This window comes from Embiotoca jacksoni, unplaced genomic scaffold, assembly GCF_022577435.1.
Source record: "Embiotoca jacksoni isolate LCO1_2020_lvr unplaced genomic scaffold, fEmbJac1.0.p SCAF_6, whole genome shotgun sequence".
NCBI classification, from domain to species: domain Eukaryota; kingdom Metazoa; phylum Chordata; class Actinopteri; family Embiotocidae; genus Embiotoca; species Embiotoca jacksoni.
Window position 1 is genome coordinate 12,531,564 of NW_027185414.1, and position 16,709 is coordinate 12,548,272.

The 16,709-nt window shown below is 37.5% G+C and overlaps 1 protein-coding gene across 1 annotated transcript in view; it reads left to right on the forward strand.

Moving 5' to 3' along the window:
- Positions 1 to 16,709, forward strand: part of spon1a (spondin 1a) — a 70,785-nt gene that overhangs the window by 40,672 nt on the left and 13,404 nt on the right. The window contains exon 7 of the mRNA XM_069174100.1: positions 9,240 to 9,304. Within this exon, the coding sequence (XP_069030201.1) occupies positions 9,240 to 9,304 (65 nt within the window). The remainder of the gene's footprint in view (positions 1 to 9,239; positions 9,305 to 16,709) is intronic.

Below are 16,709 nucleotides of genomic sequence, written 5' to 3' on the forward strand. Positions count from 1 at the left end.
AAGATGTCACAGAAGATGCTGGTGTTGTTTGGCTCTACGTACGTGTGTGAACAGACTTTTAGTGTGATGAACACCAACAAAGCACCTCACAGATCCCAGTTGAGTGATGAACACCTCAGATCTGTTCTGAGAATTGCCACAACAAAACCAACACCAGACTTCGATGCACTGGCAAAGAAGGGTGATCAACAACACTGTTCCCACTAAAAGTGAATGTAAGTATTAACACTGTAATGCCTTTTTTATGTTTATGTTTGATATGTATGCATCTGGTGCTGGCCCGGCCCGTCTGTCAAATTTTAAAAGTCAATGTGGCCCCTGAGCCAAAAGGTTTGCCCACCCCTGGACTAGATCCTGCTTCACATAGTCTGCCCTGGGGAAAGATCTTTGCCAGGTCTTGCAGAAAAATCTTCCAGTTTAGCAAATAAGCAAGTTGGGTGATTATTACTGTTCAGATGAAAAAAGTTAAATGTAGCCTATAAAAAATGGATTCATAGAGTACATCCTGATGTCCTCAGCTGCATCCATGGTTTCCAAACGAGTCCTTTACTTGCATCTTGATAAGAAAAGATGGGAGTAGAGAAGAACGGGGAAATTACATTTCTAAAGCAATGAGAAGTAATTTTCTCTGAAGCGTCATCTGAAGCAACATTCATTTGTGATGACAGGCACAGAAGACTTTCTCGGTTCTAACAGTTCTATAGGGACTTCATGGTTCTGAGTTTGTTTTTCCCTTTTGGAATATCCAGGTAATAATAGAGACGGCACAGTGATTACCACTACCATCACAGCTTTTCTCTCTGTAATTTTTTGCTTTGAATGAAAAGCTTAACAAACATCTGCACATTTAATAAAATGCATTGTGCATTCATATAGTTCACAGGTCAGATGAACCAAAGTGTGTAAATGCTCAAATGCTCAGTGTACACGGTCTGTTCTTACCTGCAGCAGTTTTTTCTTAGAGCTATACATCAAAATAATTTAGAAGATTGAACATTTTGAGAAAATGGGGAAATCATTGTTCTAAATATATATCTCAGTATAATTTCTATCCTACATACAAGGATCGTCAACCCAACAGGTGACTGAGTAGAGACGTATTTATTGTAGGAAGACAACAGATTCTCCTCTTCCTGGCTATAAAATCCATGAAAAAGATGAAGTAATTAGGTTATTCAAACCCAGAGTTAACTGGTTAATTTGTTTTAAATAGATGGTGAATCAGGAAACATTTGTGAGCGTGGACTTCCTTTGGTTCTATGATTTGTCAACTGCCCAAAATAATGCAATGTTGTTGAGTGTTTTCAGAGCAGTTTATTCAGTTTTAGTTAATAACTGATTTCCAATAACGAGGTTATTGATGAAGGCTGCTCTCATGTGCCCATGCTAATTACTTCTCAGTCCTCAGTCAATTCTCCACAGAGCAGAAATGAGAATATCAGAATGTCATTCATGATGGTTGACCGAAATGATTTCCAGACAAAGCGAAAAGCAATAAACAGAACAAAATAAATCTAGATACAGTATACCCATACACAAACTGCTGGCTGTGATGCTGTGGATCTTTGCCTATGCCTGAAATGAGAACATATTTGAGTTGAATTGAAACACTGCTGAAGTGCAGCTTTAAAGATACAGTATGTTCAGTTTCTCTAAAATTAAAAGTCTGATTTTAAAAGGGCACAAACATTAACCAAATTTCCAAAACGTGCTTAGAATGCATGTACAAGTGCTGAATACCACTAATCAACATGTTTCTTGTCTAATTTAGCAACATTCATTGTTAATATGAAACAATTCTTTCAGATTACATGATAAATGTGATATAATTGTATAATTCTCAGATGTGATGGAAAATTTGGTTTATCAATTTCTACATTTTCTTCAATGTCCCGCTATACAACATCTAGTTCACAAGTACCTCTTTTGAAATAAAAATAAACCTGAAAACATTTAGTAAATTAAACCAGTAAATTACTAGCCCAATATTGACAAGCATGCCCTTGCTTCATAAGGATAATTTATTTAATAAAGTCAAAGATCTCTAAACAAAATTGGCAGTGTATATCAAAAGTCAAAAATGTAGTTTTCACTATGTTCTGTCTGAACATCAGAGAAACAAAACATGAAAAGAGAAAAAACAAAGTCAGCTGTAATACATTCTATTTATTTACTCCTTAAACTTTTTGGTGATAAAGGCATGATATTTCCTAAATGAATAAATTAAAGATTAGATTAAGAATTTGTTTTTTTACTGACAGCATTATACTTTAAAGAAGGCAGGGTTTTGATTTGGTTTGATCAAGCTTTGTAACCATAGACAATTAAATACATTGGTAAATTAATTAAAATCAGTAAACACTGAAATTGTGAAATTGCAACATTGAAATATGAACACAGTGAGAAGCAGTATGTGGGTTTATTAGTAACTAATCTCTTTCTTTACAGTTCAAAAGACATTTCTTGAGTCCATTCTAATGAGATCCTGAGAGGTTGTCCCTTAGCTGCCTTTCTACAGCATGCAAGCGAGTTACAGACTTGCCTTTGCTCAATATTAAATTAGTAGAAGGAAATGACAGGCTCTGTGAAAAGCTAACAAGTATATATGTTTGGCTGGAGAAGAAGGGGATTAGTTATATTGCTAATAGGGTTCAGCTTTAGACATCCCTGTCATTACTGGAAATATACTCAATTTAAGCAGAAAGTCTACTTGCATGTCATCTTTAAAAGTCTATCCCTCTGTGCCTGCCTTTGACATATGAAAAGCAGGGATTGGATTTAGAAATACTTCTGCCAGTGGGAAGACTTTAATTAGTGGTGTAAGTTGACCAATTATCAGCTAACCAGTCAATTCTTCAGTCACTGTACTGAAAACACAAAGGTTTGTTGGCCAAAAACACATAAGAAAAACTAATACTATATTTTGAATAATAGGAGAACAGCAACACAGAACACTGGACAACAAAACTGGAATTAACAGAAAACCAGAACAAAGAGACCACAATAACAACCTCCATAATAAACTACAAGCAGCCATGTGGACAAATACTATGGATTTATGGTAATGTGCAACATCATCTTTTGTAGCACTGAAATGAAGAGTCAAGACATGTAATTGTTTGCAACTGTAGTTCAAGTCTTGCTCTTAAAGCAGCATGAGAAACCATAATAAGTGCACTGGATGGGAGAACGGGCAAAAAGCACATGCAAGCATAGTTGTATGTGTTGACTGAGAAATTAAGTCAGAGTCTTGGGATTTAGTAGCAAGGTAATGATCTGGAAACACAGTGGTGCAGTGGTTAGCATTGTCTCCTCACAGTGAAAAGGTTCTGGGTTTGATTCTGGGCCTGTGCCATTCTGTGTGGAGTTTGCATGTTTTCCCTGTGCCTGCGTGGGTTCTCGCCAGGTACTCTGGCTTCCTCCCACCATCCAAAAACATGCAGCTCAGGTTAATTGATGATGCTACAAATTGCCCTCAGGGAGAGCGTGAATGGTCTTTGTTTCCATCTATCTCTGTGTTGGGCCTGTGAGGAGGCTGTGACTCAGTCGGTAGAGTGGGTTGCACACTAATCGGAAGGTTGGTGGTTTGATCCCCAGCTCCTCCTGTCCACATGCCTAAGTGTCCTTGAGCAAGACATTGAACCCTAAATTCAGTTTCGGTATGTTGTAAGTCGCTTTGGATAAAAGTGTCAGCTTAATGTAATGTAATGTAATGTGGTAGGTTGGCAACCTGTCCAGGGTGCACCCTGCCTTCACCCAAAGTGAGCTGGGATAGGCTCCAGCCCCCCCGTCATCCTGTTCAGGATAAAGTGGGTATAGATGATGGATGATAATGATCTGTTGCACATTTTGTCATTAAGCTAATAAATCTCTGCTACCAGCCATTAAACCTAACAGAAAAGTTGTGTGAAGCGATACAAGTGATTTTTGTCTAATGGCAGCATACATAAAATTATTTTTCTCATGTTATTAAAGTTTCTTATCCATTTTTTTTCAAAGGATTCTGACTTTAACTTCCATACTAGTGAAACTGCGTCAATAATTAGCAAGGCTCAGATTTCAGTAGGTTTGTGCATTAGCTCTCTTTTATTGTTACACTGCATTCATTAGGTTTTTGCATTGAACATCATCGACACCATATATGTTTTATACCATATTTACTAGAAAGATGGAGGTATAATGGAGGATTTGTATTGATGTGGGAGAGTTTATTATTATCAATGTCAAAAGCAGTCCATAAGGGTTCAAGCTCTTGAGTTTTGCTTTTGATTTTGAAGGAGGCTATTCACTTGTGTATTGCTCTTAAGTAGCATAAATGAATATTACTGGGGACAGATGTGACTGGGGCCACTGCATAGCTTGTGGACACGGTACTGACATGTCTGCAGTTAATTATGATACTTATCCATTCCATCAAAATCTCTAGGGAGCTACTAAGTGATGGATTTCTTGTAATTAGTGAGTAATCATAGGAAATATTCAATTACATCCTCTGTACTGCTTATACAAAGACTTTCTCCAGACTCCTACTCGTTATGGCTGAGGGTAATGAGAGCCAATATTGAGATTCAATGCTGTACCATTTTTTTTTATACACAGTATATGTTTTATTATTAAACTGCATACATTCACAATCAACAATAAATATTAGAGTATTTGTTAGGTCATAATTTGTGTATATGTCAACTGATTTGAGGTTAAGTGATGGAACTAATGAGCACGATGGTCATAACGCACCACAAGCAAAATTTGCAAGGAAAACATTACATCACCAAGATTTCCAAGCGATTGTTCGATGTTTTTTTTAATGCATGTTGCTAACTGGTTTTTAGGCTTTATTTTGAAGTGTTCTTGTGATGTGTTAATGGCTAGAGACACAGAGTGTGCCCACTGATAACCTGTGAATGGTTCAAAGCTGGCATCAGTTAATAATGTCAGCTCCTCTGATTCCCTTTTAAAAGCAGTACTCGTATTTACTGACACTTTGGACATGGAGTGGAAAGTTGAGACTGTCCTTTCCTCTGAAAAAAAACAACACAAACTTGTGAAATCTTAACTTTCACACACATCTTGGCATTTTGATATTTTATTGTCTCTTCATTGTGGAGAAAAATATTTGTATCTATTAATATCTTTTATTTCTGCTTCAGATCAGTATCTTGCATATTTAAAACATTTTACAAAGCTAAGCTGATTCAGAAGGAAGGTTTCCAGAGAATTATGTCCTTTGTATACAGTGCATCTGGAAAGTATTCACAGCGTTTCACTTTTTCCACATTTTGTTATGTTGCAGCCTTATTCCAAAATGGATTAAATTCATTTGTTTCCTCAAAAATCTACACACAATACCTCATAATGATAACATGAAAAATGTTTTTTATAAAGTTTTGCAAATCTATTAAAAATCAAAAACGAATAAAATCACATGTACATAAGTATTCACAGCCTTTGCCATGACACTCAAAATTGAGCTCAGGTGCATCCTGTTTCCACTGATCATCCTTGAGATGTTTCTACAACTTGATTGGAGTCCATCTGTGGTAAATCCAGTTGAGTGGACATGATTTGTCAAGGCACACACTGTCTATATAAGGTCCCACAGTTGACAGTGTATGTCAGAGCACAAACCAAGCCATGAAGTCCAAGGAATTGTCTGTAGACCTCTGAGACAGGATTGTATCGAGGCACAGATCTGGGGAAGGGTACAGAAAAATGTCTGCAGCATCGAAGGTCCCAATGAGCACAGTGGCCTCCATCATCTGTAAATGGAAGAAGTTTGGAACCACCAGGACTCTTCCTAGAGTCGGCCGCCCGGCCAAACTGAGCAATCGGGGGAGAAGGGCTTTAGACAGGGAGGTGACCAAGAACCTGATGGTCACTCTGACAGAGCTCCAGCGTTGCTCTGTGAAGAGAGGAGAACCTTCCAGAAGGACAACCATCTCTGCAGCACTCCACCAAGCAGGCCTGTATGGTAGAGTGGCCAGACGAAAGACACTCCTCAGTAAAAGGCACATGACAGCCCACCTGGAGTTTGCCAAAAGGCACCGGAAGGACTCTCAGACCATGAGAAACAAAATTCTCTGGTCTGATGAAACAAAGATTGAAGTCTTTGGCCTGAATGCCAAGCGTCATGTCTGGAGGAAACCAGGCACCGCTCATCACCTGGCCAATACCATCCCTACAGTGAAGCACGGTGGTGGCAGCATCATGCTGTGGGGATGTTTTTCAGTGGCAGGAACTGGGAGACTAGTCAGGATGGAGGGAAAGATGAATGCAGCAAAGTACAGAGACATCCTTGATGAAAACCTTCTCCAGAGCGCTCTGGACCTCAGACTGGGGCGAAGGTTCATCTTCCAACAGGACAACGACCCGAAGCACACAGCCAAGATAACAAAGGAGTGGCTTTGGACAACTCTGTGAATGTCCTTGAGTGGCCCAGCCAGAGCCCAGACTTGAACCCGATTGAACATCTCTGGAGAGATCTGAAAATGGCTGCGCACCGATGCTCCCCATCCAACCTGATGGAGCTTGAGAGATCCCGCAAAGAAGAATGGGAGAAACTGCCCAAAAATAGGTTTGCCAAGCTTGTAGCACTGTATATAGTCCATAAGTGGTGGTGTTTTATGATGTTTAGGAGCAAAAAAGATAAAGATAGAACTTGTAATGCTTCCTTTCCTGCAGTTTGTTCTGCAAAAGGCTGTTATCATCCCAGTCTCAGACATTGGCGGTTTTGAGATATACAGTATGTTTCTCTAAAATTATTACAGCAACATTTGTCAGCTATGTTCCTCACTAGACTAGTGTTTCAAAAGTCCTTTTTCTTCACCTTCTGCCAGGGAAATTGGATTTTTAAAACCACTGTTGTAGATCAAATTGATGGCCCAATAAAAACAAAATGAGCCAAAGGATCTCTCCTTTTCTTTCTGTATATTAATCAGTACCTTTAGGAGTTGTTTTTGTAATTGTTTGATTTTGCAACAACGTTTTTCAAAAATTGCAAGCCATTCATGGAGTTTTATTTGATTTTTGTTCAGTAAACTTGTGTGAAAAAACGTTTAATATACTATTATCCCATTTTATACACAGTGTATGCTATTACCTATTGAAGGAAGAGTCAAATGTAATGACTTTCTATGATCATGAGCACACTGCACATCACAAAAATAGCTGGGAATATTTTAGTCCTCATCTTTATTTATATTCTGAATTTGAGGAACCACAGGTTTAAAGTTACAAAAATATTCATACTGTATGCACAAAAACAAAAAGTGTTATCTCTTACAACTGTAATGTATTCTTATGTATGAAACTACATCTCAGGGTCCCCTGTATCATACTCCATCGCCTCTTGTTCATCCTAATTATATTAGCATAATTTCATTAACAAGATTACATTTCCCATAAACACCATGTAATGCCTTCAGCTGAGCTTCTGTTGACCTTTATACTGAGAAATCACAGGAGTTTTGCAGAGACTGGTTGAATAATTATTGCTCTTGCAGAATCGTAACTTGATATGCTGCATTACTGTCACAGTTCTAATAATACAAACTACACTTAACTAGTGTATCAATACAGAAGGTAAACGTGTTTTCCTTGTGCAGAAAGACAAACCAAACACTGTTTTCACTCTTTGTATTTTACCAAGAACCTGAACCAAAAGTGGCACCTTGACTTCTTTTCATTTTCGTACTTGTCAACTGCTATTCATTTTAGGTTTGCAAATGTCTCACTAGATGAGATTTAAAACTGACTGAAGTGTTTATGCAAAACTCTAAAGCTTCTTTAAGCATACAATACTTTGTCAGGTTGTGGAAACATTCAAAGAGGATGAGTATGTAATATGTGTCTCCTCAGCACGGGCACAACCCATCACATCCTTGAGTCTGAAATAGGATTAGTCTGCTTTGCTTATTACCAGCCTGTCAGATTTGCTGCAATGAAATTCAATAATGCAAAGCAACCAATGGGGTTGCTGACATTTTGGTTATTGGAACACAAGCTATTTCCTGAATGTATACTGGCCATAGAAAGCATCATTACTCTCATCATTGCAACATTTGAGCAATTTTCTGCACACATGTACATAAATGATTCAATTAGAAGTATGCATTTGCATGACATTCTTTTTTCATCATGTTTAAATAGTCTGATAAAAAAGCATTTTTGACAGTGTCTTCTGATGGATTTTTGAGGAAGCAGTGAGCTTTTGATCGGAAGAATAAAACCTTGAATGATGCCCTCACTGGCAGGAATCATTTTCATCATGATAGATACTCATTCTTTCATGTTTGCTATGTCTAAAGATACATGTACGTATACTGTACGTATCTACACATACAGTGTATACATATAAATGTTTATTCCGTATGGTTAAATACAGTCTAGTCTGTCATCGTGTTGACCAAAAAATGTGAGAACGATTGTGTGAAGTGCGAGGTCACAACATGTTGAAGTGTTAAACATAATAACACTTGTACAACAGCTGTACAAAAAATACTTTATTTGTAAAACTTATAATGTTCATGTTCAGTTTGTGTTGTTGTGGTAATTCTTTTTTTGGGGGGATATTGTACTTTTGTGTTTGTGTATCTTTACTTGATGGTGAACTATCAGCCTTCACTTCATCTTGAAAGACTATTCCCATGTTTTGTTTGATTAATTTTTTTTTCACAGAAGTATTCTGGAAGAGAAAACTGAATATGAAGACATGACAACAAAATGCATCCATTTATAAATCTTTGTTGCTGTCAGGGTCATAAGTTTTAAGGAGAATAGAGCCAATTAAAGTGCCTATGACTGTCAGCATCAATGGCAGGAGAAGATACAAAAATAAATAAAAGAAAATTCCATTTGTTTTAAGATTTGATTGTCATTTTTAAAAATTTCATAGCTGGTGATTACAGTTTTGAAGCACTCCAAACTGAACATTTGAAAATTGACAAATGAAAAAAATTAAACTTGTGACAGATGAATGTTTTACTTAAAACCCAATGACTGGTGGTTTTCAGAAAGCATTAGTATTTTTCCTTTCTATCTATGAAGTTGGGCTTTTAGCTCCTTTGACCGTGCATTTCATCTATTTCCACTGATCATAAAGTGTGGAAATGGAAAAAGTCTTCCAGTCATCCTTTTAATCATTAACTTGCGAGGCAGAATCGTTCAAATGTGAAGGTTTGATTATTTTAGTGGACTGACTTTGAATTTTTGTGTCTTTTTTATCTGTTTTTCTCCTGTAGGGCGATGATGTCTTGACAGTCATTAAGATGAAAGCACAGTGGCCAGCCTGGCAGCCACATAATGTGTAAGTAATATATCTTTAGTACCATAATGCCTACCACATACAGTATCTGATACTGACTGTATAGTTCATTTTGAAAGTTTTATCAAACTATCATTGCATTCTTAGGAACGCAGAGAGGGAATTTCTTCAAATTTGACACAAACATTCACTTTGACTCAATGATAAATTGATAAGATTTTAGTGGTCAAATGTCAAGGTCAAGGTCACTGTGGGCTCATTTCCATTTCCTACTGTGAACGCGGTATCTCAGGAATGCCTTGAGGGAATCTCTTCAAATGTGGCACAAACATTCACTTGGATGGAAGGTTAAACTAATTCGATTCTGAGGGTCGATGGTCAAAGGTCAAGATAACTGTCATCTTACATTGACCCATACTCATGAGCATGATATCTGGGGAACATCTAAAGTAACTGACCTTAAATTTCCTCAGCAATGAAGTGACAAGACTTTGGTGGTCAAAAGTCAGCGGTCAAAATGACCTCATATCTTTCCCATTCTTGTGAACATGATATCTAAGAATACCGTGCTGGACATTCTTCAAAATTGGCACAAACATTCACTTGGATTCAAAGATGAAGTGAATACATTTGGTATTCAAAGGTCGAGGGTCAAGGTCAATATGACCTTACATCCATCCTGACCATCAGTCCCATTCTTTTCATGCGATATCTCAGGAACACCTTATGGGAATTTTCTAAAATTTGGCACTGACATTCACTTGGACTCAGAGATGAACTGATTAGAATTTGGTGCTCAAAGGTAACGGTGACCCATGCTTGTGGCTGTAACTTATTTATACTTTAAGCATGACAACGTTTCACACAAATATCTTACATGATAAAGTGATTGTTATTCTCCCTGTCTATTATTCAACAACATAACTGAGGAGCAGAAGGGGAGATTGTGACCACATTTCTTATAGATACTGAATTGGTGACATTACCTCAGGGTGTACATCTGGAAATCAGGGTGATTGTATAGATCTCACAGTGGCACAGTGGTGCAGTGACCTGCACCTCACAGCGAGGAGGTTCTGGGTTCCATCCTTGCCGGGGGCCTTTCTGTGTGGAGTTTGCATGTTCTCCGCGAGCCTGCGTGGGTACTCCAGCTTCCTCCCACCGTCCAAAGACATGCATGTTAGGTTAATTAGTGATCCTACAAATTGCTCTTAGGGGCAAATGGACTTTGTTTCTGTGTGACTATAAGTGTTGGCCCTGTGATAGACTGGCAAAAGTAAGGTGGGATAGGCTCCAGCCCCCCCCCATGACCCTGTTGAGGATAAAGCAGGTATAGATCCACATTTTAGAATTTATAGCTCCTTTGCAGAAACATCTGAGTTTGGAAAAATATGCAAGATAAAAATGCAACTTGCGTGATTAGCGGAGGCATACAACTCCTAGGCGGTAATTGTAGTTTCAAACAAAGTGTCAAAAAAGTCCAAACATATTTTACAATTAAATCTTTAAAAAATCCATGATTTACTCGTAAAAACTTTGACAATGTTCCACCAGATTATTGAGATTTGTTCGCTGTGATTATAGTCTGAAAACCCTGTCTGCAGTAACATTTGCTTTGCCTCTCTAAAGGGCAGACAATTCAGCGACTAGTGGAGGTGGCTACATGTGATAAAGTTGAAGTCACGCGTTTTTTTTTTTTTTAAATGTAGCTGCAGCTGTGGTACAATGTTGGCCTATACGGTGGTCAATGACGATTGTTTAAAGATGGCATTGTGGAGGAGACCAGACCCATATATTCATTCAGGGCATTTGGATCTGGAAACAACAGGCTAAGTAAATCAGTCACTTATGTTGAAACTGATTTAATTGTTGGACACAGAAAATATTTGACATGCTCCTTATTAAATATGTCTGCTGTAATGGATTATTTTAAGCAAATTTCAACTCTCAAGTGTTTTTACAACATACTGAAATAACTGGAAAGCAACTATCAAACCATTGTGGTATTCTTTACTTTGTACAGTTTGAAGGCTTTGAGGCTAAAGTTATTCCAAAGTTGGACCCAGAGTTTTCTGATTAGTGAAAACCCAACTCAAAGGAGCCCTTAAACTGCCAGCTACACTAGCTAACATGTGTACATTAATTTAGTCCTAAGTTTATAGGAGCCATTTCATTTCTTATTCATGAGATAAACAAGAACCTGTTTGACTCAGCGTGTAAAGAAGAAATTCAGTGGTGAAGGCCTGGGCTATGTTCTCGCAACCAAAAGGGCCTCACTGAAGATGAGATGAGTCTCCAAAGGGAAAAGTACAGACAGGAATAGAAGCAGTGATATCCACCAGGGCTAATGAGCTCACTCTGTGCTGTATACACAACCAATTAATTGTTTCACACATTGCGATTGTGTACAGCACATGCACGAGTGTGTCGGATCAATTACACTGGTTTCGAGCAAGAAAAGGGAAGGATGTTTTGTATCAATCACGACATGAGATTGTCCTTTTCATGAAAGAAGTAATATTACTCATTTAGATAAAAAAAAAAATGCATAATTTTAAGTGTTAAAATAGTCTTGGGGAGCTCATTCGCTTTTTATATTAGCTCCATGAAAATGCATATATGCATTTGTGTCAGCAAGTTTCATAATGGGATGTGTTTACTTGTGTGTGTTTGTGTATTACAGTTTCAGTAATACGGGGTAAATATGCATGTTTGTGCTTTTTCTGGTATATACAATATAGGCAGATGTATGAACAAGTTTGGGCATCCCCTGGGAAAAATACGTATTTCTGGAGTTAAAAGAAAGTAAAAAAAAAACCATAATAATAAAAAGTTGCCTGTCTTCAGATGTTAATGTATTGTTACTTTTTAGATGAATGTAAAAAACTGAAAAAAAAAAAAAAAGATGTATTCTTGTGGCATTTACAAACCTTTTGGTTGTAGACTTCATTCATTTGTTAGACATGAATTGATTTGCCGGGACTCTTAAGGAGCCCTGTCAAATAAAAGAATTCATGTTTTGGTTTTGTTTTTTAAGAAAAAAACAACCTTGTCAATTGTTAGCATTTGATTAGAAATATTCTGCTATGTGGGAGTGTGTCCACCAGTAGCACAGGAAACATTGATAGAGGGAAGAATGGATTTCTCTACATATCAGCAAATTCTGGATGTTAATGTCATGCAGTCACTCAAAGCAGTGAAACTTAAGCAAGCCTGTTTTTTTCAATAGGGCATTAATCCAAAGCATATTTCAAAACTACAACAAACTACTTGAAGAAATACAAGCAGTAGCTTCTGGAATGGCTCTCACAGTTCCCTATTTTGAACATTACAAATCTGTGGGTAGATCATAACCTATTTTTGAAAGAAGTGATCTTCAAGAAAGATTGGGTGAAAACTCCTAAACCAAGAATTTAAAGACACAGACTTAAGGTGACCAAACTTTGACAAAGAAAATAGTAGTTTCTTTTTTTTAAATTTTCAGTTTATAAAATGAATGTAACTGTGTATTATGTTTACTACCACTTTACTCTGTAAAATGAAATGCCTCCTCATAAACCTTACACTCAATTTCATTTGACTATAAAGGGTAAAATGGTTGCTGAAACAAAGGGCAAAGTAGCAGAGATGTAGAAGTAGAATGGAAGTGGGAGATGAGAGCCGAATGAGGCAGAAAAAGAGACAGCCATTATCACAAATATTAGGGCAGTGTCTTCAGCAGTGGGTCTCCTGAAACCCAATACATTACAAGAGATAAAGTTGAATGTGTCTTTTCCAGATCAGAAGGTACATAAACAGATCTTTGTCCATCTAATTTCCACTGGGCTTTTGAAAAATGAAACTCAATAGAACAGAAAAGCTAAAATAAATGATAAATGATAAATGTTACTTTTACAGTTGTTACTATTAGCTTGAAAGGAACTTACATGTTTTAAAGGTTTTATTCTGACATACAAAATGTCCTGGTTCCAAAATGCTGTTAAAAATATACCACAAGTAAAAATGTAATATGATATTAAATATCCCAAATACGATTTTCTTTTCCAAAATTTTGATTTAAAAGTTCAACTGAAACCTTCTTCAGAGTCAGTGCAGTGCAGTTATCCCACTTCAGCTCTATTTAGCCTGTATTATTTGGACACAAAGCATGGAGTGGTGTATGGACTGTCTCAATCACTCCGTATCTCAGGAGATGAGACACAGGGGGTGACGGTTCATTTAATTAATTTGGTTATCCGACAAACAAAGAGGTGGAGGTGATTCTTAAAGTATAGCATGGAGTTGCCTTTGCTGGAAACAGGGACAAGCATGACATTTAAAATGTAGTTAAGTCATTGACGGCCTACACAGAAAAAGACTGAGTCTCTCAGTAGGCAGACATTGAGGTAGCAGGTGCATACAGATAATGCCAATGCAACTGCTTTAGCCTCAGATTGGGCAACTGCTCCTGAAACAGTCTGTCACCACTGTAGATACCTTGCACATCTGTGCATTGCAACATTTTTTATTAAAAACATACCCAAGGCACCACTTTGAGTTTATCAAACTACTATAATGCTAAAACACTTAATTCCATCCGAAACTTCCTCAAGACAATCTGCTCATACGTATGCATAAACCCACATTTTCGAACACACACCCTGGGATCCTCAAATGGACATCAGATGCTTACATAAAACATCTCCACACCAGTTATCCAGTACATTTTCTCCTAGACCTTAAAACAATAGATCATCCTGGAGTTTTCACCCAGATTCTGATGAAAAACGACCTCTGACTCTCTTTGTTGCACTGTATCCTCCCACTCGCTTCAAAATCATATTTCTCACTTCAGTATCTTCCTCCGTTAGTTTCCTCACTAAACTTCTCTTTATTAGTCCACCCCCTCTCTATGTCACTTTTTTCACTTTCCACTGGATTAGAATGGTTGCCTGACAGCTTCAATACCTCCATGGCACTCACAGGTTCCTTGTCTCACTGCTACCACTCTCTTGTCAGGTGTCTTCCTAATAACCAGAGGACCAGTGGGGGTTATATGTGATTAGCACCTTTAAAAAAAAAAAAAAAGGAAGTTAGTTGTCAACAGTATGAAGGAAGGAGCTTTTGAAGACAATAATGCAGCTGTTAATGAGCTCCCTTCTACGTTTTGGGATTGATAGCAATGGGTTATGTGTGTATAGTCTGATATTGTCGTGTGTCAAGCCTACAACCAAGTCTAGGAAAAACATAACAAAACATAACATTGCATTTTTTCCAGTGTTGAAGTAATTTATTAATGATAAAACTAACCCATACCCTAACAATGCTTTAGAAAATCTCTGCAGGACACTAAATGTTCCAGGTTTCAACAATATATATATATATATATATATATATATATATATATATATATATATATATATATATATTGTTTTACTTGTCATGCCCTTTTCATAGATTCCATGGATACTTTACAATCAGCTGATTGACCAACCACAAACTGGCAAAAGGTGTGCTGTGGTTACCGTCATAGGCGTAGTAGTGCTGTAGCGCACCATAACGACGCTCCGCCTCTTTTTTTCTCCAAGTGAGAAAATAACATGTTCACAGTTTTCCTCATCTGGCTGAAATTCATTTCTATTTTTTTTTTTAATGCTTGAAGATCCAATCATCTCTAAAGCAAAGGTCACGCAAGAGAGCTAATGAAAATAATTGAAATGGTTAGAGTTGTCATACTGACATTTAAGGTGTATTGATTGATTCACAATTGCAACCCTATACCTCGTTTTGATCTGCTCCTGTTTGCCCTGTTAAAGGTACTGCATTACGTGTTAATACTAACTCAATACTTACTTTCAAATTAAAAGCCTTGTAGCATTCTAGTATACTGAAAACTCTTCATTTCTTGATAAGGCTTTTGTTGTGAAACATTTACAGGAACGTGTTGTGACTGAAACCGGACAACCACAATTAAGATGAGTAAGCAATGACTTGAAAATAGAATGATAATATTCATGACTTGAAATATACAATATTGAGTATTATATAAAAACTAGCCACCGTAATAACAGTGGCTACACAACCTTAGAAACAGCACCCACCTAACAGTGTGCGTGGCAGTGTGTTTGCACATGCGTCACAGGTCACAGGTCCTTAAACAAATTGCACTAAACCCTGGGTTACCATGGTATTGATAGCTAGCTACCTTTTTTGGACATTTGATTTATTGTATTGTATTGGAGTTTGCTTGTTTAACATGAAGGCATTGTTTCGTTGACCTACATCAAGTGGTTTTTGTAACCTTTACCAGATATTAACTATCAGAAAACATGGATGACCCACCCACATCGGTCATTTTGGGAACTGTCAAATGTAAGAGAATGTGTGAGTAGAGAATCATTAGTACCAAATATCCTTGTAGCAACATCATAACACCAACTAACATTGATATCAAGACCTCTGCAAAAGTAAGTTTATGCACATTTATTAACCAGAAACATTTTGGAATTACTGAAGCATTTCACTGGGGTTATCTAGGGTGATTAATCCCTGCCTCATTTGCTACCAGGCTTGCTCTGTCTCTTCTTTTCTGTCAATTACACTTCACCTTTTTGTAGAGCCCAGGTGGCTCTCTGAGATAAACCCCAGACTTGCAGTACTCACTGAGCAGAGGCCCAGGAAAGTTCAGTCAAGTTGTGTGTTCCCAGGGGATAAGGGCATACTCTCCGAGGCCACCATTAGCACAGCATACAAGGGCAGGACTGAGGTGGCTGAAGTCAAATGGATTTGTATGGGCAAGATGACACGTGAAGACGAATTACTAGCTAATTGTCTATGTTACAACAAGAAGCTCCCCACTCCTAATTAATCTTATATTGGCTGGGAAAATGTATGTAATTAGTTTAGCTGTCAATCATTGGTCAAGATAGATGGCCAGAGGGCTGTGTTTGTGTTTTGTGTGTGTGTGTGTGTGTGTGTGTGTGTGTGTGTGTGTGTGTGTGTGTGTGTGTGTGTGTGTGTGTGTGCTTGTGTGTGCTTGTGTGTGTGTGCTTGTGTTTGTGTGCTTGTGTTTGTGTTTGTGTGTGTGTGTGCTCTTGATGGTGGAACAAAGCAAATGTGGCGTGTATTAATGTGTTCTGGCAGTCCGAGTCAACAATATGTCAACTAAGTTTTTGCCAGTTACTATGATTCCTTGGTCTGTGTATATATCTTCTTATACTCTTCCTCTGAAGGAGAATCAGAGGTCTACTTTTGTAGTCAAACTTCTCTTCTAATTTAACATCCATCTCACATTGTTACATTTCCTCTTTCAGATTTTATTTTCATACATTTTTCAAAAAATATGAAACACTGAAATTACAGTTTTCTTGAATCAGTGGCATACTGTAGGTGCACTGTCTTAACAAACATAACAAAAGTACCTGTCTTATATTTTGTTAAAACAATGAAGTGCTATAGGCCAATCTTA